The sequence below is a fragment of the Octodon degus genome, unplaced genomic scaffold (genome assembly GCF_000260255.1).
Source record: "Octodon degus isolate 3935 unplaced genomic scaffold, OctDeg1.0 scaffold00055, whole genome shotgun sequence".
Classification (NCBI taxonomy): Eukaryota; Metazoa; Chordata; class Mammalia; order Rodentia; family Octodontidae; genus Octodon; species Octodon degus.
In genome coordinates, this window is record NW_004524631.1 from 5,049,027 (window position 1) to 5,076,455 (window position 27,429).

The following is a 27,429-nucleotide window of genomic DNA, read 5'->3' on the forward strand; positions in this document are numbered from 1 at the left end:
TGCTTGGAAAGCTGTTTCACCACCACCTGCTGCACAGTAGCAGGTGGAACCAAACAGACAAGAACCCAGGCAGGAGGTAAAGAGACTCCCGTCTCTTGTTCTGAGAGCTGAGCCAAACTGGAAGCTACCAGCATTGAGGATGGCGTTCCTGGAGCTTGGCTGAAGCTGTGCACTGGCCCTGCCAGGGACTCACTGGTCATCCAGACCCCAAGAGCATGCTAGGTGCAGCTGTCCTGGGGGAGATGGTGTCCTGACGTCAGCTGCATTTAGGGCTGCCCTTCCCAAAAGACTATGCTTGACAGTGGGAGCTGGGGAGTTGCGCAGCATGCTCACGTGCAGCATGGAATCTTGCAGGGAAGACAGGGCAAGTAGAGCTGTCCTGTGTTATAGATGAGAAAACCAGAATGCGAGAGGTCAGAGAGACTAGCAGCAAATAGAATCCAAACTTGAATCTTAGTTGTTTGGGATCACTTGTCTGATAGGTCTGTGTAGTTTAATTGTCTTGTACTAACAAGGAAGAAAAACCAACATTATCTCCATTTATTGCCATTTAATTTTACATTTTTTTACTTGAATTATCGGCTCCACATGAGATACATGAGTTGGGCCAGTATGTTAATGACAATAAGTTCCAGGGGTATATTTTTAATCTCTTAGATACATATACTCTTGGATGTCTTTTTCTGTATGTCACCTGTCCTCCTGATAATTTTCCTTTTAAATGTATTTAGTACAGACAGGATCTATAGGATCTCACTATACAGATCAGACTCGTAGTGATCCTCCTGTTTTCAGTCTCCCAAGTGCTGGGATTATAGGTGCGTGTCACCATGCCCAGTCTCAGTTGCCATGATAGCGTGCTCCAGGGGTGGGGCCTGTATGGCATACTGGGGATCAAAGCCTGGTCTCTGTGCTCTGCCTAAGCAGGTGATTTAGTCCACTGAGCTCTCTCGCTGGCCTTATTCTGATAATGTAATGAGTCTACATGTGGTTGCCTATGTCTGTTTCCCTCCTTAGAATGGCAGCATGAGGCAGAGACCACATTTGCTTTTGACTTTGGATGGGATGTAACACACAACAGGTAGCTATGGAGGCTGCTGGGTAAATAGCAGGGATTAAATGAATGCTATTGGGTAAGGGAAGACCTATGACTCCTCAAATTATTCTCCTCCACTGTAGTACAAGAAGGGACAGTCAGTGAGATAGGGCTGTTGAGGACTGTGGCTTGACTAGGTGTATCTGGGGGTGGGAGGGTAGGTAGTGGTGGTGGTGGTGGTGGTGGTGGTGGTGTGTGTGTGTGTGTGTGTGTGTGTGTGTGTGAGGGGGGGAATGCTGAGTCAGCATAGTGCTTCCTAGGGCAGGACTGACTTTAGAAAAAGCCATGGTGTTGAAAAAAGCCTGAAGGCTCAAGATAAATATGGAGAGTTCCACTGTTCCTGTTTTCTTTGTTCTGTTTTCCCTTGGTAAGCATATGCTTGTCAGTTAAGGCTGAAGCTGAACAATGCATCTGCTAAATATGGTTCGAAGAGAAGTAACATTTTGGTCTTTTTCAGGCCCGTAAGTTTTGAGTAAACACAGTGGATTGGCATAAGTCAGTAGGGAATCCGGTGGGGAGGCAGTCACACCAGGGGACCAGAAGCTGCATAAATGCTTTCTGTTCTGCAGGAGTCTCTTTCATCCTGCCTGCCAAAGGTCTGGTGGCCACAAGTAAAAGATTCTCTCATTGAAGGATTGTGTCTTCAAGAGGTGCTTTGGAGGACAGTTTAGAGTTGGGCTATTGCTCAAGATCCCTCCTTATCTCTGTTAACTGAATTCTTAAAGAAGAGTGAGGGGTAGCAGCACAGTGATCCTCCTTCCTGTCTCAGCCTCTCCATCCAGCACTGGGCTTACAGGCATGCACCACCACACCAGGTTTCAGTGGTCAGGAAAGAATAGGTAGCTTCTTTTGTGAGACTGAGCAAGTATCATCCTTGGTATAGATTTAAGTTTGCTGTTTTTAATCTTTAGGATTTAGTCCCAAGATCTTATTTAGTTCTCTGACAAATCTAGGTTATATAGGGGACCTGCAAGAGTTAAAGTATCACTTACTCCCTAGATTTTAAATCTCAACCCGACAGTCCTGCCCAAATTTCATCAGCCAATGGAATAGAGAATTTATTCCAACATCCTAGGAGCCCAGAATTCCTCATGTCTTCCCTACTGTCCCAATCATTTCTGAAGAAACATCTGTTTGTCCATAAAGGCCTGACCCCATTTGTTAAGCCTGTGGTGATATTATTGGTTGAAAGGTAATAGATTTTCTTTTGCTGGTTTGTTAGGTTTATTGGCTTGTTAGTTGGAAATCTATGAGATGCAGACTGGATTTTCTTGTGGTGCATTCATTGTTTATTAACTACTGTTCAAAGGGAAAAAAGAAAGAAAGGAGATGAAAATTTATTGAAGTTTTATTATGTATCAGGCTTGAGAGAACTAGATACTTTCACAATCCTAACAACATTCCTGGAGAGAAATGACAGTATCTTCATTTTTTTATATTCAAGATAGATAGATAGATTTATTTATTTATTTATGTGATACAGGGTCTTACTACACAGCTCAGACTCACAGTGATCCTCTTTCCTGTCTCAGGCTCTCCAGCATTGGGCTTACAGGCCCACACCTCCACACCAGGTCTCAATGGTCAGCAAGGTGCAGGGCTGGAGATCGAACTCAGGTACTTGTGCTTACCAGGCAGGTACTTAGACCACTAAACTATCTCCCTGGCCTCGATAAGAGCCGGCTCTGAGCAGTTTCAAAACTCAACCAACACTGGAGAACTACTAGGTAATAAATCAAGCTTTGAGAATTCTGATTTCATGGAGCTGACAATGTATTGGTTAAGAGCTCAGTGCATGGAATCTAACTAGCTGTGATGCGTCTCAGCTCTGCCACTGCTCAGTGATGGGACTGTGACCACATGTGTCATTTCTCTGTGCCTCAGTTTCTTCACTTGTAAAACAAAGGCAGCAATGGCAATCATTTGACAGAGTTGTGACAATCAAATAAACTACTCATAGAAGAATGTTTAGAATAATCCCTGGCACATACGTGCATAGGAAATGTGAGCTATTATGGTGATTTCATTATAATAAATAATCCAATTTGCCTCCCAGCATTTGCTGAAAAGTAACATTTTAATTTAGGGAACAGCCTAGCTTTTGATATGTAGTTATATTTCATTATGAAATAATGTAAACTACTCTGTCTTAGAATTAAATTGTCTTCTCCATCTCCCAGCAAAGGTTAAGATCTGAATAAAGGCATGTGTAGCCAACAGGGATTGCTGACTTTGGTAAATGTCAATGATTTGCTCTTTTCTCCTTGGAGTATGTAACCTTCTTCCATGCTGCCCATCCTGGCTTTAAGAGCAGCTAAGCAAACACGAGCAGGAGAATTAAGCTGACTCTTGTCTCTTTGCTTTCCTGTTTCTATAACATGATTATTAGGCCTAACAGCCTGTCTCTGCAACACTGCGCCCAGCCACGTCCTGACAGCCAGTAGTCTACTATGCATGAGGTGTGTCACATATCAGTGTACAGTGTGTTTTTAGACTTTAAAATTAATTTTATTGTTACATTTTCGATATACATGATGATGACATTCACCAGGGAATTTGTACCTGTACATGATACAACTTATTCTTTTTTTTTTTTCCCATTCTCTTTCCCTCCCTTCAACCCCTCTTCCCCTCCTTATTTAAAAAAGCTTTGTTTCGTTTTTTTTTTTTCCTTTTATTTATGAGTGGTTTTAGAGCTAGGGATACAATAGGGAATTTTATGTGTGACAGTATTGTGTGTTTGGGACTGGTGTTGGGGGTGGAATAGCTTATGTGGCTCGTAAAGAAATGGCATAAATGTGTTAAGGCTTTGGCTCTGCATTCTGGTGTGTGTGTGTGTGTGTGTGTGTGTGTGTGTGTGTGTGTAAGAGATGTGATGTGTTCTCTTTAGGTATCATAGAGAACTGGGAATGGAATACCACCAACCTTATTTGGTTAGTAATTATGTCTGGCACTTACACGTTGGACATGGTGCTTGGTGCTGGGAAATACTAAGATAAAGATTACAGTCTCTGCCTCCAGGGCTTTTGTGATTCATCAAGGGAGGAAACATGCACAGGAATAGCACTATGTGAAAGCAGTTATCACAGAGAATGTGCAATGGGCTGCAGGAAGCTGGTGACACTGACCTAGAAAGGCTTCCCTGGGCTTTTGAGGATGAACCTGTCTGTTAGAGGATGGACAGAAGAAGGAAGGGTCTTGGCCAGTAGGCATCAAGAACCTGTCAGCCAGAACCTTGGGCTGTATGTCAGGGAGATGATGGGCACTTTAGGAGCCTATCATCTTAGATGGAGCCCAGCATGATGAAACATGGGGCTGGGAACAAAGATTGAGCCTAAGTGCCAGGACCTTTTTTTTTTTTTTTTAAGACAATTCATTTTATTTTTCTTGTGTAAAAACCCTTTATGCTGTAGCTACTGCTGGAGCTTGTGTCCTGTGGACAGAGACTCTGGTGTGGGTTTTCACAAGATGGTCGGTGAATTCCTGATAGAGAGATTAGGTGAACACAGTCTCTTTCCAAAGGTCAGAGGTCAGATAGCTGTAGGTCTTGAAGATGGCATCAAAGGTGGCCTTATCAAAGTTGCCCAAAGTAGCAGTGCCACCCCTAGCAGAGGTGTAGCAGTCATCAGTACCAGCCATCGGTAGCAGCTTCTTGGGCACAGGGGCTGAGATGATGCCAGTGTCTGTGGGGGCAGGGATCAGATGCACCAACACAGAGCCACAGTGGCCCGTCACTTTGCAAGGAACAGTGTGGGGCTTCACCAATCTTGTTTCCTCAGTATCCTCTCCTCACGGGCACAATGGAGAGCCTGGCCAGGATAATGGCCCCACAAATGGCAGTGGCTACTTCCTGGGAACACTTTACACCCAGGCCAACATGACCGTTGTAGTCCCCAGTGGTGCCAAATGCCTTGAACCTGGTCCGCTGGCCAGCACGAGTCTGCTGCTGCACAGGCATGATCTTCAGAACTTCATCCTTGAGGGATGTGCCCAGGAAAATGTCAATAATCTTGGAATCCTTGATGGGTAAGGTAAAAAGGTAAATTTCCTCCAGGGACTTGACCTTCATGTCTTTGACCAGCCAGCCCAGCTTGGTGACAGGAATCCATTGTTTGTCGTCAGCCTTACCGCCACGACCCCGTGGCCCCGAAGACCATTACCACTGCTGAAGCCTCAGCGGAAGCCACCACAGCCTCCCATGCCTGGGCCACCGGGGGCCTCTGGCCCCTTCCGCTGCACTGGCATTTGGTGTTTCCCAGAAAAAGAGGACTGCCAGGACATTGACTTTCAATTTGAGCAACATTGTAGAGGACCTTAAATCCAGGAGTGTCATAATTAGGCTGTCTGCTTTAGAAAGATGAGTGCAGTATCAAGGTTGAAAGAAAGAAAAAACTGATGAAAGGAGATAGTTCTGGAAAGAGATGGGGAGCCTTCTGTGAAGGGAGTAGGTGGATGGATATGGAGATAAGACTGCTGGCGCACAGTGAACAAAATGAGGAAAGTGGCAGTCAAGGATGGACGCATGAAGAAGCAAACCTTGAGGGAGTCGCCAGGAGGAAGAGAATCAGAGTGAGAGCCTGAAAGGTGTGGTAGAAGATGGAGGAGATGGAGTCTCAACACAGTGGTACTCAGCAGTGTAAGTGCCTCAGAGGGAAAAATGGGACAGAACAGAGAAGAGACTTTACGTATAAGAAGAACAGTCCCGGGCCACCCTTGGGAAAATTATTTTAGAGGTCCTGCTGCAGAGGGGGAGAAAAGCTGGATGTTGAGCTTGTTCATGTTGAGTGACTGTTCTCTGAGAATGTAACTAACTGTGGCATGTATTGTGTCAAGGAATATTCACAAACATCCAGCTCTCCAGGCTCCAAGTCATCTCAGTAACTGGAAAATTGGGGGAAAGAGATTCTGTATAATCAGAGGAAGTTTTGTTTCTACCAGGCCACAGTTCAGCTTTTCCTTCTGCTTAGTCCAGTTCTTCCTTTATTTCCTGATGGGACTGGATTCCAAGTCTTACTGCTGTAAAAGCCTTCTGCTTGATCTGTAAGATGCTTAGAATTTATTCCTTGGGCATCTGTTTTAGGCATTTTCCTCATCACTGAGGCAAAACACATAACACCTACAATTTAGAGGAAGAGAGGTTTATTTTGCTTCAGGGTTTCAGTGCATGGTTCTCTGGATCCAGGGTCGAAATAAGATGGCAGAGAGGTGTAATGGAGGAAAAGGTGCTCAACCATAGCAGTGGGGAGGCAGAGATTGGGGAGGAGCAGGGAGAGAGATGCACCCTTCCAGGTCAGGGCACCAGGTCCCCATCTCTTCCAGTCAGGCCCCATCTCCAAATAGCACATGCATTGCCCTTGTGATTCTGTCGCCTGCTACACACATGAGAATTTTGGAACGCATTCTAGATCTAAACCATAAGAGGGAACACATATGATGTGACTATTTCTAGTGTGTGCCTGCGATGTAGATGTGGTGGTCTCCAGTTACCAGTGGGATGCCGAGCCCTTTGTTTCTAAGCACTTTGAATGGGGACCCCTTTGGATGTATCTGGCAAAGAACCCTTCTCTTTCTCAGCATCTGAAACTCAATATCCTTTATGGAACCTTCTTGATTCTAATTGGCTGGATAGGATGCCCGTTAATAGACTTTATAGGGAGAGAAGAAAAAGCAGCAGAAGTCAGCTGCTCAGATCCTCCTGGGCCCTTGCTGTGAAGCCATCCCCAAGAAGGGTCCAGGAGGTTGAGAGGCCCTGGGAGGATGAGCTGATGGCTGTTGTGAACCCGCTTCAGCTCTCTACCTTCGCACCCTGACTGATTACCCGGCTCCTTAAGGCAGCCACAGGTTATCATACTGCATCTCCTTTCTTTCCCATTTTTTTTCTAGTCAAGAAAAATGAATGCTTCAAACACAATTGAGATATTTCAGGCAAATATAGAATTTGTCTTCAAATCTGTTGCAGAAACACCATTGAGCAAACAAACGACTGGAAGCGCAGCTTAGAAACAAACAGCAGCTGCCACCATGGATGGGTGGTTATTTCTTTTCCTCATTCTTGTCTAATCCATGGGTAACAAAACCTGCTGCTCTCATAGCCTAGTAGTTTAAGGCGACAAATTTCTTTCTTCCCAAGTGGCCTTGACAGTGTGTGGTGTCTTGCAGCTGTGGGTGTTGGTTTTGGCTGTGGGTCACAGACTCAGGTCTGGTCCTTTCTCAGTCCATGTTGTCTACACCTGCCAAGACAGGTGGGACTCCTGCATGTCTTGGTTCTTCAGGACACAAGGCTGGAGTGTGGTTTCTTAATCCAGTTGGGTAATGCCAACTGCAGTCTCTTAGTGACTACACACTTACTCTGGTGTTTGTTTTGTTTTTCATTTGGACTCTTCAAGGGGATTTAGCCATGGGTTTTTTCTCAAGTCTCAGTTTCTGAAGACTGTCTTTAGAGAACTCTTGTAACATCAAACATTTTTGCATGCTTCCACATGGACGGCACTGTGGTTATTTCACCAAAACAGCTTGTCCCCTGTTTGAATGCTACTGGTAGTGTGTAAGTCCTCGGTTTAAATGACTGCTATTACCTAGCAAGAGATTGTTTACTCTGTGCAAGGCTTTGTACTAGATTCTCACTATTCTTTACAAGAACTTTGCAAGGCAGAAGGCATCCCCAGCTTACAGGTTCAGGCATGTTGCTCTCCTGGCACTGCACAGCCAGTCAGGAAAAAACTGTTTGATTCAAGTCTGCCTGAATCTAAAGCTCAGGTTTTGCCCTCCTGCCTTTCAAGCACCCTATAATAATATACCATGGTGCACACATGTATGTGTGTGCTACAGATAGGCTAAGGTTTGAAGTCATTTTTGTCTCGTAGTAGTTTTTCTTTTATAGTCCTAGGGATTGAACCCAGGGCCTTCCCACAGAGCTGCATTCCCAGCCATTTTTAAATTTTTACTTTGAGATGGGTCTCACCAAGTTGCCCTGGTTGGGTTCAAAATTGCAATCCTCCTCTCTCAGGCTCCCAAAGTCTGGGATTGCAGGTATGCACCACTACACCCAGCTTTCTCAACATATTTTTTAAATTAAGTTCCTATCATTTAAAATGCAGATCTCACAGTAAACAGAATATTAATTTTAAATAACTAGAACTGGCAAGATTGTGCTCCTATGTTGACAGGGCACTTGGGCCCTTCTAAGTAAGCACGTGCTTCCTCTGTCTACCCCCAAGGCCCTCCTAAAGGAAGCATGACCTCTTCAGCTTGGCCCAGGTCCTCAGCTTGAGTGCTTCACTCACTTACCCTGTGTACCTGGCCTTTGTAGGCGTTCCAGTTTGTGACTCCTTGATTTATGTCTTCATGGAAGCAATGACCTTCCAGTTAGGGATCAGTAGGGATAAAAGTCAGTTTCTACTGCATTTTATAGACTTTTGTTTAATTTCAATTGATTAAGATTTGAATTCAGTAATAAAAGCTGTGATTACTGGACATTTACTGAGCATGGTAACTTTTAACCGACTATAAGAGTTTGTAGACGCCTGTTGGGTGAACTTGCATAATCCTCCTGTTTAGTTTTGTTCTAAAGCATTCATTTATGCTGAAGGTACTGCCAAAGTACAACTCCAGAGGGCAGCATTACAGAGAGGGGAGGGCATCCAAGGAAAGGCATCATGGCAGACAGAGTGGTGCTGATCGTATAGAAACTGGTGACTTCCTCAGGGTGAATTGCCCTCAGTCCAGGAACACCCTCTCCACTCGTGCTCACCACTGAGCAGCCCAGAGGTAGACAAGGCAGATGCCCTACTGCAGCAGAATCTCCTCAAGACGGGGAGTTTCTTGTTACATCTCGAAGTCCCATGAACCTGTTTCCATCTGATGGCGAGAAGTATGTTCCATCCTTTTAAGTGAAGAAACATTTTCTTTTTTCTGATATAAAACCATTTCATAGCAATGTAAAATGGAAACAATATAGCATCTGACTAATTTCACAGCTATGACTGAATTGTATTTTAAAAATTTTGATAACATTTAATATTAACATACGAGCCTCCTAAGTAGAGTTACTTGTTTATGTTAAAAAAAAAAAAAAACTTGCCTTTGAGAAAGACAATGTCTGGAGTATTGCTTTGAACTTTTATTGTTTATTTTCTTTTAGGACCCTGCAGGGATCTTTGAATTGGTGGAACTTGTTGGAAATGGAACATATGGACAGGTTTATAAGGTAAGTCCATCAAGTTTGAGTTTAGTTTGGTTTAAACGTGGCTTATTTATATTTATTTATTTATTTATTTATTTATTTAGTATTTTAATACGGGGTCTAACAGGGTCTCACTACGTAGTTAGGACTTGTAGTGATCTGCCTCTGTTCAGCCTCCCAAGAGCTAGGATTACAGACGTGTACCACCACGCCCAGTCTCAGTCTCAGTCTCAGTGCACCCCGCTCAGCTATTTGGCCGACCTTTGAACATGGCTTATATGTGGTTTCAGTTGATGAGTGCTGAACACAGTGCTGTTCACACTGGCTCATAAGTGCTTCATGATAGTTTTTATTTTTTTTTTTAAGAGCAGATTATTCATTGAGGGTACTGAGGGAAAGAAAGTTCCTGTCCTAGAGAGGGACAGAAGGGGGGCCCAAGCGGGTTGTCCTGGGTTGCAATAGATTTTAAATAAAATAACATGCTTGTGAAGAGACTGTACATCACTACCTACAAGCACATTGCCTGCAGCAGAGCCCAGGGCCCAGGCACCTCCTGCATTGGCATAACCTATTGCAGTGTTTGTATCTGAGGCATGGATTTTGACACTGCACATCTGAAACTCCTGGAGTACTCAGTTTCCTTTACTTCCAGCACTGTGAAAGCTTCTTTTTGAAGGAGTAAAGCATGCCATTTACTTTATAAATTTAAGCTATTAAATTATCCTAGCTGAAAAAGATTTATTGCTGGCTTAGAACACATTGAGTTTAGTGAACAGTATTAGTAAAAAAAAAAAAAAACTGGTACTTCACTCACAAAGCAAAGACACAGTAGCAGTATGAATTTTATGAGGTAGTAAATAGTTAAAAGTTAAACTTGAGTTGATTTTCCTGCTGTTTTACTAATTTTTGTTCACAAGTTCATTCAAAAGAACTTTTATTATTATTATTTTTATTTATTTATTTTTTGGTACTGGGGAGCGAACTCAGGACGTTATGCTTGCCAAGCAGTGTTTTTTTCAAATGTATTTTAGTACAGGGTCTACTGGGTCTCCTTACACAGATCTGACTCAGAGTGATCCTCCTGTTTTCAGCCTTCCAAGCACTGGGCTTAAAGGCACGCACCACCACGCCCAGGCTCCAGGTGCTTATATTGCTGAGCTATCTCCCCAGCCCAACCCAAAAGAACTTTAAAAGTATGTTTTCCCTACTGGGTGTCGTGGTGGTAAAGCATGTCATAATCCCAGTGCTCTGAGCCAGGATGGCTACAAATTTCAACCAAGCCTGGGCAATTTAGTGGCATGGTAAAACCTTATTTCTAAACAAACAGACCGAAAACAACAGGAAAAATGATATCTTTTTTAAACTGGGGATCAAACTCAGGACTTTTCAGGTTCTTAAAAACTGAGATAATCTCAGAGAATGACCTGGGTTCAATCCCGAGTACTGGGAAAAAGAATAAAAAAGTTTTCCTTGGATAAATGACAAAAAAATAGGTTTTCTTTTCTTTTCTTCTTTAATGTATCCTGATTTCTCTGTTGATTACCAAAGAAATGGAAATGGACTGTTTTGGACTACAATTTTTGGAGTTTTGGTGTATGAGCTAGTGAAATGCCTTCAGAACAAAGCAGCAGTTTCTTTTGATTTTTTTTCTTTGGGACATAACCATTGTTTCCCTGAGTGGTAGTGACATGGATGATATTTCCATTACAAACGATCTCACTGTTCTGTTTTAAAAGATTTCTTCTCTGATCCCCAAACTTCTCTCAGTTGATTAAAATTATTGTAAAAGTCATCTAGATTCTAATGGTTCCAATTTTGCAGCATGCCTAAAGTATGTGTATAAGGTGTTTTTAAGAGTCTGATTTTTAAAGCACAGTTATCAGTGGATACACACCGCTGGGCCTTTCTTTAGTGGCATACACCCTCTGATGTCCACTCCAGGGAGAATTTGGCCCTTGCAAAAATGTCATTTCCTAAGATGTCAGCCCTTTACAGTTTGAATGTAATCTACTGAGCTATTCGCTTGACGTTGATCCTGTCTGACACAGACAGAAATGTGTTTCAGCAAATGCTTTTAAATACTTTCAATAAAGATAATTAGGTTGGAAGATTGTGTTATTGCATTTTGACAAATTGGATTGAACTTGCGAAGTAGTGTGGCTAAGGAATTAAGCCCTGATTCAGGTACACAGTTACTTCTGATTTCTTGTCAAAATGGAAGAGCAACTCTGTAGCTGGCTTTTGGTTTGTTGGTGCTTCTTCTTAGGACCACTGCACTGGAGCAGGCTTTCCACACGCAGAAGTCCCATTTAAGAGACAGTTCTCAGCTTGGTTCATTAATCTGAGAGGAATAACTGGACACTTGCAGGACGAGCTAGCAAAGGCATTCTACTAAGGATTAGAATGTCTGGGGAAAAGTAATTACTCCTGATTTTGTCTCATCTTATAGAAGAGGAGACGCATGCCAAGAGATCTCATATATTTTTAAGAAAAGGAAGATATTTAGTGGCTAGATTGAATATTATTTTAAAGAGTGTTTAATACATTTTTCACCTTCCATGCCAAGGGGAAGGAAATGTCCATTGCAGCGCATGGACGTGGTGAATGCATTGGACTTTGGGACAAGAGGCTTAGTCCCTTTTAAGAGACCTGTTTGTTGTTCTGTGGCCATTGCAGTGATTCTCTGCTTTGGGGACTTAGCAATAGACTGTGACACCCACTCGTTAAGGGTTTGGTTTCTATGCAATTGAGATGCCTGTGGCTCCTGGGCACTCCTGATCCACCTGTGGGAAAGGGTTAAAGCTCATAATGTTTAAAACAACTTAAAAGTGAACCAAAAGAAAATTAAAGCAGGAAGTGATTTGTTTTCCTTCATTTTGTGATTTTTACAGAGTACATATGCTTTTAAAATACTGTGAACATAAATAGAAGTTTATGCCTAGCCTTAGGAAGGGATTATTTTGCAGAAAAGATCTTTGTTTTAAGGGTTTTTTTTTTTTTTTTTTTTTTTTAAATTCATCATCGGGTATTCCTGGCTTTCCAAATGTAAAGTAGAATTTTATGAATAACTGGATGGATGTAACCTTCATTTAGTGGAAAATGTGATCATAACTTTTTAAATGAGTTGCCTTCTAAGAGTCATAAATTTTTATTTTCAAATAATTTCTAAGAAATGTACTTCTAATAAATAAAGAATATATGCAGATAGTGAGACAGTGGTCCTATAGTATGTTTGCAAGTGAGCTAGATACAGCTGGATAAGAAATATAAGTATTTTATGTAAGGGCCATTTATATAGCATTACTTAAATAGTGTTCTGCTTTTCAAAGTTGTCTCTGGTCTGACTCCAAGTTCAGCTTATAGCACCTGTTCTTGGTAGGCTAGATATGCTTATCTATCATTTCGGTCCTGAGCAATCAAGTAGAAATTTAGTATTGCTTGGTTTGTTTATCTTTATTTACTGGAAAGAATAGGTAAGTAATAAAGAATACCTTTTCAGGGCTGGGTCTCGTAAGCACAACATCCCGAGTTCAATTCCCAGTACTGCTCCCGGCCAAAAAAGGATACTTTTTCTCTATTAGGATTTTTAATGGGTAATCTACCTTCTTGTGCCACGGCTCCCATTTAAGATCAGACCAACGCAAAGCCACAGACTCGTTTGCTAAAAGACTTGTCTGTTTATCAGCATACTACCCATTAGGGACCTAATGCAGTCTGGACACTTTCTTGGGAAACTAGAGTTAGTATGTTAATAAGTCTAAATAATTGGTCAGTGGTTACCTTCAAATGCCACTTCAAATTAGCCATGTACTTGTAGTGAATATTGCTTTATCCTGTTTCACAATTGTCATTTTGAAATATGGGTTGTTATTACAGACATGGAAACATATTTTTCCGGGCTGACAATGTGAACCGGGAATGTGATGGATTCCTCTGTATTCCTCATGTGTGTTTAAAATCCTCATTAAAGTTATAGAGTGCATCTTAGTGGTTATGGTGTTCGACAAATGGAGATGCAACATGACTGTGTGTATATTTTCAGGTGGTCACAAAGGTCCTCATAGGCCATCCGTGTGGTCATTTTTCTGCCAACTTGGTGTATCTTTGATCACTTCTAGTGAAGTTCCATCACTTCATGTGTAACTCAGTTCATTTTCCTGCAACTCCTTAGAATCTTCATTAAGGTGAAATTATATTTTTTCCCAATATTTAGTATTTCAATCCCATTTTCTTCCCATAGAACTATTTAGAATTAAAAACTTCACAAGAGCACAGTCCTTCAGATATTTGAAGACTTTTCTGTTGTTGCCCCAAATATGTATTTGTGTCTCCTTTTCTCCAGGCATTATAGCCTCAGTTGCTTAATTTATTTTTCATATAAAATAGACTGGAGGCTCTTTATTATCCCTGATTCTATCCTTGAAATGACCCCAATCATGTGTTTACTAAAATCTTATACTTCTCAGTAGTCCTCTTCCCCCAACCCAAGTTACCATTCCTGAGGATTGATTAAACCCAGGGCCTTGCTTATGCTACACAAGTACTCTGTCATGGAACTATGATCTAGCCTCATTTTGACAGCCTCACTAATTTTTCAGGCTGGCCTCAGACTTAAAGTTGTCTTGCCTCAGCCTCCCGAGTAGCTGGAATCATAGGCATCTGTCAGTTGTTCTGTGTTTCACAAAATCTTTAATGTATATTGTATAATTCAAGCATAATTTCACAAGAGCTTGTTCTCACTGCAGGGGCCTTGTAGCTACAGTTCCTTGTACCTTGAACATGTCTGTCCTTTCAGTATTGGCTCCTCTTCTTTCAGGTCTCTAATCAACACTTCTTTCAGGGAGCCCGCTTTCACCCTTGTGTCTCCTTTCTGGATTATCTTACTTCTTTGCTTATGTATATATTAAGTAGCTCAAATACATAAATAGGGAGAATAAGATCAGAGATATAATCTACCCTGTTCATCACTGTGTCCCCCAGTGTGGCACAATTTTGAGGCCAGGGTTGTGCTCTGTTTTTGTTGATAGTTCTGTCTGTATTTGTTTCCAATTTTCTCAGCTTTTCCCATGGAATATTAGTCTGCTTAATCACAGTAAAACAGATTTGCACAAAAGTAAGAAGTCAAGCACTCTACTTGCTATTTACAGTGGGAATGGACTTTTCATTAAAAGAATTGACACTGTGGATGCCATACATTGACAAAATGAGTCAAAACAATTTTGTGGGGTTTGATCACCTGGCCGAGGTCCTCAAATTTCGGTATATAAAATAAGTATTTGGGAAAAATATTTGAAACTTAATTCTCTAGGCCACAACCCCTGATGTTTAATTTAACATAGCTACGATATGGCCCACTTGTATGGATCTTTACTAAGTGTGTGGGTTCATTCTGACTTCAAAGCCCTGGGGCCACACCCCAAGAAACCCTGTGAAGAGGACTGCCTCCTACCCTGCTGTAAGGTCACTTGAGGGAAAGTGAAGTGTAAGCCTTTTTGTAATCATTTGCTTTAGTATTTCCACGCTAAGCCAAACTTGCATAAACGGACAAAGACAAAAAATGTAAACATCTTGACCCAAGATGAGTTACCATCCAGTGTTGTCTTATTCAGAGATCTAACTTAACAGTGTTTTTGACTTGTGATCACAGGTGAAGCTTGTTGCTGAATCATTTACCTCAACCCTTGAGAGTCAGTACTGTCAAAAGTGTCCTAGTATAGAGTGACAGGAGCTTATTGCATGAGATTTCCTCAAATCTGTATATAATGGTCCCTTAATCTTTTATTAAAAAATCTATAAAGCATTTTAATAGTGAGCTTATTAACAATCTTTATAGACAGACAATTCTATGACATTATCCAGGGTGCAGTGTAGCTTTTCATAGTCTTTTGTAATGAATCATGTATTACACTATTCACTTCTTGTTTGGCAAGGAGTTAGTATGGGTGAATGTTGTGTTCCTTAGATAATAATTGCACTTTTTTATTTTAAGTGTTCAAATGTAAAGAATATATTCATTCACATTTGTTGAGTGCTAGTGAAAAACAGCCCTGTGCTTTGTGTGAGAATAATGCGGAGCTAATCCAAGTGGCTCCTACTCATGAGAAGTATGCAGCCAGATTATCTAATTAGGACTCAGCATATTCACAGCTAATTTTTCTTTTTGGTATCATTTGTCTTAATTATTTTGCCTGATGGTTAAGGTCCTGTTTTATTGGGAGAATGCCCATTTATAAAATCACATTATCACCCTGAGGCAAGATTTCTAAACCTCAGTCTGCAGTATTAAGACCTTGGGGTAAATAACTCTTTGTGTATACGTGGTGAATGCTACCAGCATCTTTAGCCTTTAACCTAATAAACCTCGGTAAAAATGTGATAATTGGAATGTTTCTAGAAACTTCCAGGTGACCTCCAAGGACATAACTACCCCTAGTTGAGAATCATTTTTAAAGGATAAGACAATATGGCAAAACTTTAAAACTGAATATAATCAGAGATAGATATTACAGAATAGGGGGGCAGAGCAATTAATACTGTCCAGAAAGAATTAGATCTTGAGTGGCTACAGCATAGAGATTTGGGAAAACATTTGAATCTTCAATGTTTGCACTATATCTGGGAATATAATTTAGCATATTTATAAACAGAAAGGCCTTTGGAGGCATATACTAAGCTGAATTCTCAGTCCAGGTGTACATCGTTCTAGTGGTGTGAAGATAATCAGTAGTGTCCAAGTCTGAATATTTTCATCCATTCTTAATAGTAGGGTTGTTATAAAAGCTCAGTGATGGTTATGAAAGCTCAAGCGTGAAGTACAAATGTGTGGAAACCATCAGCCTGGAGACTGATGCACGGGGGACACTCAACAGTCTTTTCTTCTTCTCAAACACTGGCATTGTGTTCTTTCTTGATCTTCATTTTGTAGAACATTTTATGATCTGAAACATAGATGAATGAAGAATGAGCTGACAGAGACACATCTTTGTGCTTTAGCTTCTTTTCCATCTGATTTTTCAGCTTCTGTGTGTGCTCAGAATAGCACTGTTTGTATGAAATCCAAACCTCAGTATTGTGTGACGTTGGATGATGTGATTGACATTTAGGTATTATAGTTTGTCTTGAGCATTTAAAAAAGACAATTCCTCAATATTCTGTAAGGAGAAGATTGATTAGAGGAAATAAGCATTGCCTCCAGGATTCTGAAACTTTGGTAGAGTAAGAGTAGTTTTTGAATAATTGTGTAGCTTACAAATTTGGGAGGACTCAACAGTATTTCCTTTTTAGGTATTGAAAACTCTTAAGTACGTAGCCTTTATGGTGACATTAATGAAAGAGTCTAGTGGAGAATGAATATCACGTAAGAGAGGAGGACCTATTTTAGGGTTTATGTTCTTCCTTTACTTTCCTTAGTTCTGAGTTGGCCCTACACCCACTTAGGGCTTCCATTGTTCCCTCCTTTAAAATGATAATTAAAATATATTTTCTGATATATCAAGCTACTATGAGTTTGAGGTGGATTAATGGCTATGACAAGACTTTGTTAAACACTTTGTCAAACCACTGTGTATGGGTAGGTTTTGACTATTGCTGCTGCTGTTCATTACAAGGCAGGTGACCCAGTGCTTGAGAGAGTGAGTGGACTCTTGTGTTGCTCCCTTGCCTTCATCCTCAGGATCTCCGTGCTGTGTTAACACACAGGCAGAGATCCAGGCAGTTATCCCTCCCAGCAGCCCAACTGCAGTTATCGATTCATTCTCATACCACTTGTATTGTTTGTGCTGGTGTCTTTAGGAAAACTGAGGCTTTTAGATGGAGTGGAATCTCTCTGGCTTTGCCTCTCCCTGTCTTTTGCCTTAGTAGCATCTTTTAGCTAGGTTGTCACATTTCTTAAATATGTTCAGCAAAACTCCATCAGAAGCCCTGTGACCAAAATGTTAAAAAATTAGAGTGCTTGCAATCTTGCCATTCTTCCCTACTTCTTATTACGTATACAGACTACTGGTTTTACTTGGGAAGTTTCATCCTGCATCTAACATACTTAGATCATTTTCACCCTTGTTATCCCCCTCCCCCTGCCTTCTCCCACTCGTTCCCTTCTTCTTCTTTAATAGCCCCCCTTTTACTTTTATTAGCCTCTAATAAGGCTAATTCTCTAATAGCCTCTTGATTCTGCATATGAACATGATGTATGTCTTTTTGAGTCTGGTTTAGTTCACTTCACATGGTGCTCTCCATCCATTCCACCCATTTCCCTCCAAATGACATGATTTCATTTTTCTTAATGGCTGAGTGAATTTATATCTATGTCCCACAGTTTACAGAAGCTATTGTGAATTGGCCTGAAATTAGCATGGATGTGCAGGCATCTCTATAGTATGCTGGCTGTTCAGTCCTCCTTCTTGAAGAGAGGCAATATTGACATTTGTATTGCTTTGTTTCCGCCAGTATTTTCCTAATTTATTTAACTTGGAATCCTCTTTCCTTCCCCTAAGTGGATCATATTAGTGCCCCTTGAACTATTCCACAGAACACAGATATCAAGGTGACTTATGTCACTGTACCTTCTGGGAGTGACAATAACACTGTACAGCCCACCGTTGTTGTTGCAACCTCCCTGTCTTTCCTTCCCTTTGGGTCCAGGGTAGTTTGTGTAAAACATGGCTACAGTGTTGTCTTTCCCCTTTTCTTATAAACCAGGCTGTTGGGCCAGATCTGGTATGTTGATATTTTCTGAAAGAGTTTTGTTGTATCTAGAGATGCAAGTTTATTTAAAAAAAAGTTATGATATGGTCAAGACTACTAGTTGGTTTCATTTAATTTAAGAATGATTAGCAATACATCCAAGCACTGTTTTCCTAGGAGTGCCAAAACTGTGGCTGTTTTACTGTCAAACAGACATTTATTTACAAAATATCTCTAAGATGCTACAGTACATGCAAAGCATTGTCCTTAGTCATGGATTCATGCAACTATAGCTGAGGCTTTAAGATTATTACCTAATCTCAGAGTGCACATTCTTTGCAGTTGGCCAGAATGGTAGGTAGTAATTCCAGCCCTGTTCTTCAATAGGTAAGTGAGACAGTTACCTTTGTGTGTGTTGGCCTGATGAGCTTTTCGTCCTCATAGAGGCCTGTTTCCCTTCCTCACAGGTGCTTGTGTTTGCATAGTGGAGGACTGTGTCACTGTGTGCTATGATTTGCGGGTAGAATGAATTAGATGACTGCCCTATGAGGGTAGAAGACCTTCATGAGTGCCTGTGTGCCAGGTGCCACATGCAAGGATTGCTTCCTTTGCTGGGTGGCTGGACCTCAGAGTTGCTACTGAAACTTGTTTTGGGAGACTGTGAAGAATTTTTCATTGCTACTTGTGATTTTTTAGTCTTCACTGTTCATAGAAATCTCCAGGATAATAGAAGAACTATAATTATCTGAGTCCTAGTGTAGAGTTAGGGTTTAGTTGGTCTGCTGTACAGCTGAGTAAGGATTTTGTTTTTTTCCCCCACAAGTTTCTCAGATGGTGGCAGGATTGAATGCCACTGGCTAAAGTATGGCCTTTCAGGTGGTATAAATGCTCTTTGGGATGCCTTTGCCTTTAGGGATGAAACTTAACCACTCTTATCCATCCTGGGGTTTTGTTTGTATTTACTCATTTATTTATTCAACATGAATCTTCATAATGAGCATCTAATATCTGCTTGGCTCCACCTTCAGGGCAGGGTTTATAGATATGCATGTGCTGTACCTCTGTCCTCAAATCTTTGGAGAGTGCGAGGTATAAATGAATCCCTTTAGTCCCTTTCCTGCTGCAGGCCCCACAGCAGGACTGTATAGCGCACAGCTAATCCTCTGAGGCCATGGGAAAAAAGATCAGGCTTCAACTGTGGTTGCCTGCCAGGTTGAGTCAGTGACAGAAGTTGAAGCAGGGATAGGAAGCCAGCAGGACAACGGACACTGGACCGCCAACGTCTACTGGACAGACGTTGGGCTGGTGGCTCCTTCTGACTTGGACCTTGGTCCTGCAGTTCATGAACTAGGTGTGCTTAAGCAAGTCATTTAGGTTTTCTAGGACTTGATTTGATCTACAGATGGTTTATGATGTTTTGTTTTTTGATTTTATGGTGGTTTGAAAAAAAAACCATGTAACCATTAAACTTTATTTTCAGGACAGCATTCAAGAAATTTGAACACTTTATTATACAATAAACTCTGTATTAGATGCTTTTGCCCAAATGCAGCCTAAAGTAATTTTCTTAAGGACATTTAAGCTAGGCAAAGCAAAGCTATAATGATCTTTAGATTAATTGCATTAAGTGCAGCTTTGAATTATTAGGCTATAACCAACCATGAGTACATGTTGGACAGGAATGGTCTCAAGTTCTTTGTAGATAGTCTATCTTTTAGTGCTAAGTAAAGCACTACTCTGCATGATCCTATAAACTGCTTCCATGAATCCATTTCTGGCTTGTGCCTTTCCACCTACAATTTCTTGATAGAAATATTCGAAATCATTAGCAAAATGATTTATGATAGATCCCTAAAAACATTCCTAAGATACCTGTTTGGCCTGGTAGCATCTCTTTGAGCAGCTGTACCCTGAGAATTATGGACATCTAAGCATTTCATACCACTCAGTCTTTGATTCAGCTCCACAAGGTGTGGGCAGGGTTTTGCCCCAGTGTATGATGATATGTGCTTTCTCATATCAGGTGAAAAGCTGAGGAGGTTTTCTGTCAGAGCCAGGCGTGGACTCCCACTTGTATACTCACTTTTGATTTTGAAGTGTTTAGATTATTTCAGTTCAAAAAGTTGCATTCTCTCTCATATCAATGAGTGAACTGTCAGATAGCCTGATGTACAACACCCACATGACTTGTAGTTTTTAGATCTTATAATACCTTAATGACTTGGTGATTATAAGGCACTTTCAAATAATTAAACGATCAATAGTTACTATGTAATTACCATTATTCTGGGGTTGTTTGTAACCTGTAAAACAAAATCCTGCCAGGATTAAAGAGCCCAGAATTTTAGAGTTTTAACTGTCTTGTATATGGAAAACATCAGAAACACTTTTAAAAAGAATAACCAATCATTTGGGGCATTGAAACTGAATTTCTTATCTTTGAAGTTTTACCCCCAATGTAATCTTCTCAAATTCACTTGGATATTTTACATCTGCAAACAGCAATGTCTTCCATTTGGTAGACAAACACAGTACCTTCTTCCAACTCAGTAAGAGCTTTTCTAGGTGGTCAGGTCTGAGATGGGGAGGGAAGCCTGGCTTTGGCTTCAGACAGGGCTCTTTTATCTCTGCTGCTGAAGTCTAGTTTTATGTGTAGTTTCAGATCTCGGTCCACTTTATAAGGCAATGCACAGACCTGTGTTTACTTGGTTTTCATCTGCAATGAAGAAAAGGATAGCAGTTTCACTGAGAAATGCAAAGGAGCTACTATTATAGTAATTATAATATTAACCACATCATCTTTGTGTACTGCATGGAACTGTTAAGAACTAAATTATGTGAAGAATTCAATCTCCTTTAGGAGGAAAATGCTTTGTTGATCTAGGAAACTTGCCCTTAATTGCATAATAGGACCCACTAGGACATCGTTTTGACAGGCCAGTGGCATGTTGGAGTTGACACTTCTCTATCTCATTGCTGCAGAAATTTACTTTTGATCTGTGCATCACATTTGAGGAAGCAACTGCTTGCTAAATTGATCTTTCTGGAGATCTTACTACTTTTTCACTGTACCTCTAATTTCTTTCTCTCTCTTATTGTAGGTACACATCCTGTAAAAATGAACTTTTCACCCAGGTGTGGTGGTGCATGCCTGTATTCCCAGTACTGGGAGGCTCAGACAAGTTCGAGGTCAGCCTGGGTTACATAGTGAGTTCAGGGGCAGCCTGAACTGTACAGTGAGGCCCTGTCTCAAATACCATCCCCCACCCCGAAAAACACCAACAACTAACTTTTCATATGCGTTACGTACACATGCTTTGTTGCACAGCCATCTCCACCATTCATGTCCACAGCATTTTCATCTTCCCCAACTGAAACCCTGATCCCGCTAAATACTAACTCCTCATACCCTGTTCTTGGCCTGTCTTAAAAAAGCCTATTCCAGGTAAAGTTACAGCGAAGGTGGTAGTTTCCTGGACAGTGTCTCACACTGCTTAATCTCTAGCCAGCCTGGAGTGGTCCACATACCTGCCTGTCTTTATATTGGGCTCCTCCCAGTGGCAGGTCCCCAGCCCATGTTATCCTCAGGTGGCTGAAGGCCCACTCCAGCACGGCTCCAGAATGTTCACAGGTCTAAAACCACCTAAAGCCCTTGATTTTCCTACATTCTTTGTAACGAAATAAAATGACCCTTCTGAAGGAGGAGTCACCCCAAAATGTTGCAAGCATTTTGCATTGCCTAAGAGTATTGTGAAAGTTATCTGTATTAACATGTTCTAGGCTGTGATTATTTTTATTAAAATTATATAAATCAGATTTTCCTGTTTACCTTTAATGTATCATCCATTTTCTGTTTTAGTAGCAAAATGTCCTTCTCCACAGAAGCTCCAGTATTACATACCAAAGCCGAAGGGCCTGGATGAAAGACAGTTGGTGCCTACCTGGTGTAGCCGACTGTTCACCAATACACCGCTCTATTTCAGATTCTCTGCTGGCCTCATTTATTGGCAGAATGGCCTTATGCTTAGGTGGGCTGTGACCCTCCAAGGAGCACAGCTCTGTACCTCTAGCCCCATACTCCTGTGATGTGATGTACTTCCCCCTCTGGTCTGTCTCTGGCCCATCCTTTCTCCTACTACACTTCAAGGGTAGAACGTTCTTTTCCACTTGTACACAAAGCATACAGATTTTGTTTGTTGTTATTATACACTTTCCACTTCCTCCTTTTGACAAGTGGCCCTCTGTTGTTAACACTTGGTGCAGGAATCAGATCCTCAGGCAGATTGTGATGGTTTTTCTTGCACCTCTGGCATTCACTGACCTCTGTTCCCTGGTACACTCTCTGGCATCTCCCACTTTAATCTTGTGCTTCCTGAGGCCAGGGACATTACTTCACTCTTCCTCTGGTATCAGGACAAAGCAGGAAGTTAAAAATACTGATTGACTTTGAAAAAATATATCATTCTAATGTTTGCTGATTTTAGAATTCCCTGTCTCCGTGGATTATGAATAGGTTTTACTTAATCTCAACACTTTTTGTGTATTAATCAAAGAGATTGGTACTAACTATAGCATTTAGTAACCTACAGTAGCTAAATACTTGGTAACTTAAGTAATACTATGTCCTTTTATTATGCAAGGTGATGGAAGAGCATAGGATAAAAAAAAAATTCCCTTTTGTTCTAAAAATGGTTTCATGGACATTGTGTACAACCTCTTATGCCTAAACACAAGAGGCCACACTTCATCTGAATTTTTAAAGACTCTCACTTTTGGTGACAAGAGATGGATTTTCGTAGGCTCTTCTCTCTATTGTATCTTTGAGAATATAGAGTCAACCATCGCTGTAATGATGAATGGTTGCCATACAATGTTCATCTTTGTTACTTAATTTGACCATCATGATGACCCAAAAGATGGAGAAGGTATAATTTTCCATGTTTGAATGATGAGGAGACTCAGATCTGAGAGCTCATAAATGGCTTAGGGTGGAGCCAGCTGATCTTTGGCTAAGTAGCTTATTACCTTCCACTCAGAAGTTTCCCAGGGGGAAATTCAGGTAAGAAAAAAAAATCTTCAATGTTTTCAAGGATTGGTTTTCCCTGGCTCTTCCATTGAATGTTTAGAATTCATTTTAAAGAGCTCCCTAATACGTTTGAACTTGAAATATAGAGCAAGCCAGAGAGAATGCTGTGTGCCTATAATCCAGGTACTTGGGAAGCTGAGACAGCGCGGTTATAACTGTAGTTCAATGCCAGCCTGGCAACTGAGCAAAACCCTATTTTATTTTTAAAAAGTTGTAAGTGTGGGAGAAAACTGATGCTGTAACTGATTGCAATAAGTAGTTCTTCTAATCTTTATTTCCCAAGTCCTGAAGGGTGATGGATGTCCACATAATTAATCAGGGATTTCTTAGAGGACACAGCATTTTTATGAGGAAGCTATAAAAATAAGAAGAGAATTCCTGCTCATCTATGAAAAAGAACTGGCATGCCCTGGACTTAGTAAGTTCTCCCATCTGAGATACTTGTGTGCCTGTCATTAAGGGGTCTGGCTGTGTCTTTTCTCATGATTTGTTTTTTTTGTGAGAGAGAATAAGGAATAGCATAATTCTAGACTTCTTAACAACCAGCTCCACTAGCCAGGTGCATGGTATCTTCCAGAAAGACTCAGCAGTCAACGTGGAGCTTGATAAATGCTTGTTGAATTGAATTGATGTATTCTCTCAGCTGCAGTTTGTGTACTTTTGTAGCAAATGGATGGATCTTGCTACTCTGGAGACAATGCAGATATTTGCCAGGTGCAAAATCTGAACATTTTCTGTGTTCCAAGCAGAGAGAGGGCTAGTTACCTGGAACTTGGTATGGTGTTGAAAATCATCTGGTTAAATGTTAGGATACAGACTAATTATTAGATAACTTATGAGTATAAGTCAGGAACACCTGTGTAGAGAATCTTTATATCTGTTTCTGTGAAGGGCAACACTATTCATTTTTCTCCTGCAGATTGCAGATTTGTAGTGCCAACAACCCAGGGATGGTAACACCGCCTTTAAGGACTATTATCAGACATTTCAATGACAAGTTGCCCAACTGTATCTTGTTCTTACCGTTTATGTGTCAAAAGAGCTAAAGTTTGTGAAAACAGGAGATAGCATGTCTCCTTTGGGTGGAGGCAGAGTTGACTATATTCTTTGAAAAAAGATTTTGAAATTAGGCAAATTCTTCCAGCTAGTGATTCTTCCTTTTGGTGATTTGGGCTGAAGAAAAGGAATTTTTGTGACCTAAATGTTTAGCACACTTTGTTCTACTATTTTGTACCCACTCACATACTTTGAGAGACACTTGAGAACTTTCGAAACTTCTTCTGTCAAGAACCCTGTCACCCAGCTCCTGTCCTCTCACAGGTGTGTGGCCCTTGGGGAGAACTCCAAAGAGGATCTATGGGGTGCCCTCTGGGTAAACCCCAGCTGTTGTGGTCTGCAGCAGGGTGGGAAGTTGAGGTGAGCAGAAGTTCGTGAAGAGCCATGGCTGCCCTTCTCTCTGGGGCTCCAGTTTATCTGTTGATCAACAAAAAACTTGCTTGGACAAGACTGATACCTACAGTTAACCATCTGAGTGAATATGTCATCTATCAAGGTGTGGCCAAGAAACCAGTGTGGTGGAGAATGAAGGAAAACATACATATAAATACACACGCACAAAACAAGTCTGCTGACAAAACCCAAAACAACATAGCAATGTCCAAAACAGAAAGCTCTTTGTTTGAGTACTGTTTTCCAGTCTAGAAGCATTGAATCATGAATACCTGGTTCACCTGATGATTAATGAGCTCTTTGAAATTTTGGCTTAAGTCCTGTGCATCATGACATAGCACTCACTCAAATTCATGAATTGATGAACATGTCAGATAGGCGCTAGCAGTGTTTCTCTTTACGTCCGGTCATCACTTGTGTTCCTTCCCCCTCAGCAGCCTGTGTTCTGTATTACTGCACAAACTTCACACTGTATATCAGTCCCCAGAGAATACCTTTGCATTTCTAACAATCCAATGTGGAGATGACTTGGGCTTCTGAGACCCATTTGCTCAGAACATGAACATCCATAGACTTCCGATCTTACTTTTGCCCCAGATCTTATTTCTCAGGAGCTCAAGGATGCGGACACGAGGCAGCCAAATGCTTTGAATCTTGAGCCACCAAGGCCTGCTATGACTGCCCTTTCTGGCTCTCTGATGTCCTAATTAAAGCTGAGAGGTTTTCTGCCCATGTTTTCTTGAAGTACCAGCCCAGGTGCTCAGATTTCGGTTTGAGTCTATAAGCTCTGAGATCAACTGTTCTCTGTGGCTGATATTTATTTCCATAATAAGCATAAGGAAGAAAATCCCCTCTTCACAGGCAGTTTTTGGATACAGTAGAAGCAGTGCAAGTGCCTACCTCTGAATATCATAGTTAACAGATGGGAAGGGGGAGGCTACACAAGGGGGGGGGCAGTGTGCATGCACACACACACACACACACACATATATTTGTGTTTTTGCTGAGTTCTGTGCTTTACTAGGATTGAGTGTTTTCCCCATGATGGTAGCAGTTCAAGGCAGTTCTTTTCCTAGTGGAACAGTATCCTAAGATGGATAGCGATGCGACCTTAAAAGCTGATTCTGCTAGAGTAATGATACTTTATATGAATATGCATTTGGGATAGGCTTGGTAAATAGAAGGTATTTATGAAAAAAATTTCAAAGTGTTCTAAGAAATATCAAACATCAATTTGAATAAGTAGTGGGACTATTCCTACCTATTATTACTAAGGAAAGAAGAAAAAAAAATAACTTTAAACAAGCTGAGATGAAGAAGCAGGGCTCTCAGAGAAAAGCCCAAACCCTGAGTTGTTTTTTTGTTTTTGGTTTTTTTTTTTTTTTTTTTTTGAGACAAGGTTTCACTGTGCAGTTCTAGCTGGCCTTGTACTCACTTTTGTAGCCCCCAGGCTGGTCTCAAACTTACAGAGATCTTCCTGGATCAGTCTCCTAGGTGTTGGGATTATAGGCCTGTGACACTATCCCTGGTTCTGGGGCCTTTGAAGTGGGGATCTGCATCTGGGGCTGAGATGGCGAGCCTGGGCTCCCACAGCGAGACAGCATGGCATGTGGGTCTGGGGATGAACTCAGGTTCTTGTGCTTGCCAGGTAGGTGCTTATGCCTCTGAGCTATCTCTGCTGCCCCAAACCTGGTAATTAATGGGTAGAATATGGTCCATTTGTAAAGTCACTTTGGGGAAGAATGTTAACTGTCTCTCCAAACTTGAACATTCAGGTCAAGATGAGTTCAGTTAAATACCAATCTATATTTTAATCCTGAGTCATACCTAGTCATAGGTGATTCGTATATTTAATATATGCCTGGGGATGCAGTTCCCCCCTGCGACTTGTGATTAATGTGTCTTTTTAATGCCCAAGAGTTGGCCCTGTTCTGGAACAGTAGAATGAGCTATTTGAAGCATGTCCATGGTGCATATGCCCATTGTTTGAAGCCTCTGCAAGGGTCTGGATCTCTGTCCCACAACATCATGAAGTATAGTATATGTTTATTATCTCTGCTTTAAAGATGAAGTCTGAACCCAGGAAAGTTTGACTGGAGCTTTGTCAGCCTGACAATAAAGGGTGCAACATGGATTGAACCCATAACCTTCCAACATCAGTGACTTGGGCTGTTTGACTCAAGTGTCCAGTGATTTAACCTTCAATTAAAGTGTTATGTTTTAATGAGAACTACTATTTCTAGTTCTTGGGATCCCTTTTAAAGAAGAGAAAATAAGCTGCATAACCATTTTTTTCTTTAGCATTGTTTATATCCTTTATTTCTTTTTTTCTAGCTATTGGGGAAAAAAAAGTTAGAAAAGAGTTATTGTGCTGCTTCACAAATGCCCTAGTAATGCTTCCTGTGTGGTGAAATAAATGTCCTTTAAAATCTCCCACTTTAGATGAGAAGTGATTTAAAGGTATAAACCAGCCAAAATATCTTGCTCTTCTAGAAAGTTCTTTGGCTTGAGTCAGTCAAGTGACCTTGACACCACTTGTGCATTTCTAAGTATATTAAAACCTCATTAATTTTCAGAGAGGAGACTTGGGCTGAACTTGACCTTTTAAAGTGCCTTAGAAGCAAGAATTTACCAAGCAATTTAAGAGTATAAACAGAAGTTTAAGAAGTTCATTGAACAGCCTCTGTCCTTAAGCGGCCTCAGGTGTCTTAAACTACTGTTTGTTTATTCCTATTGATATGCTAATCACAAGTCATTCTTGAACACTAAAGTGTTTCTTCTAATCAACTTAGACTTTTCTCTTCAATTTTTTTTGCATATACTTGGTTCATTAAACTGTACAGTACAACAGTTCCTCATTTACATAGTGGGACCAATCTTTGCATTCAAAATAACTTGTTGGCAAAGCTTCACTGAATGTTTATACCAAGAAGT

At 41.0% G+C, this 27,429-nt stretch overlaps 1 protein-coding gene across 8 annotated transcripts in view; it reads left to right on the plus strand.

Annotated features, from left to right (window-relative positions):
- The window catches only part of Tnik (TRAF2 and NCK interacting kinase), a 410,638-nt gene that overhangs the window by 91,650 nt on the left and 291,559 nt on the right, over positions 1–27,429 (plus strand). For all 8 annotated transcript variants that reach the window (XM_004633447.2, XM_023717821.1, XM_023717822.1 and 5 more), the window contains exon 3: positions 9,237–9,302. In XM_004633447.2, coding sequence (XP_004633504.1) covers positions 9,237–9,302 — 66 coding nt within the window. The remainder of the gene's footprint in view (positions 1–9,236; positions 9,303–27,429) is intronic.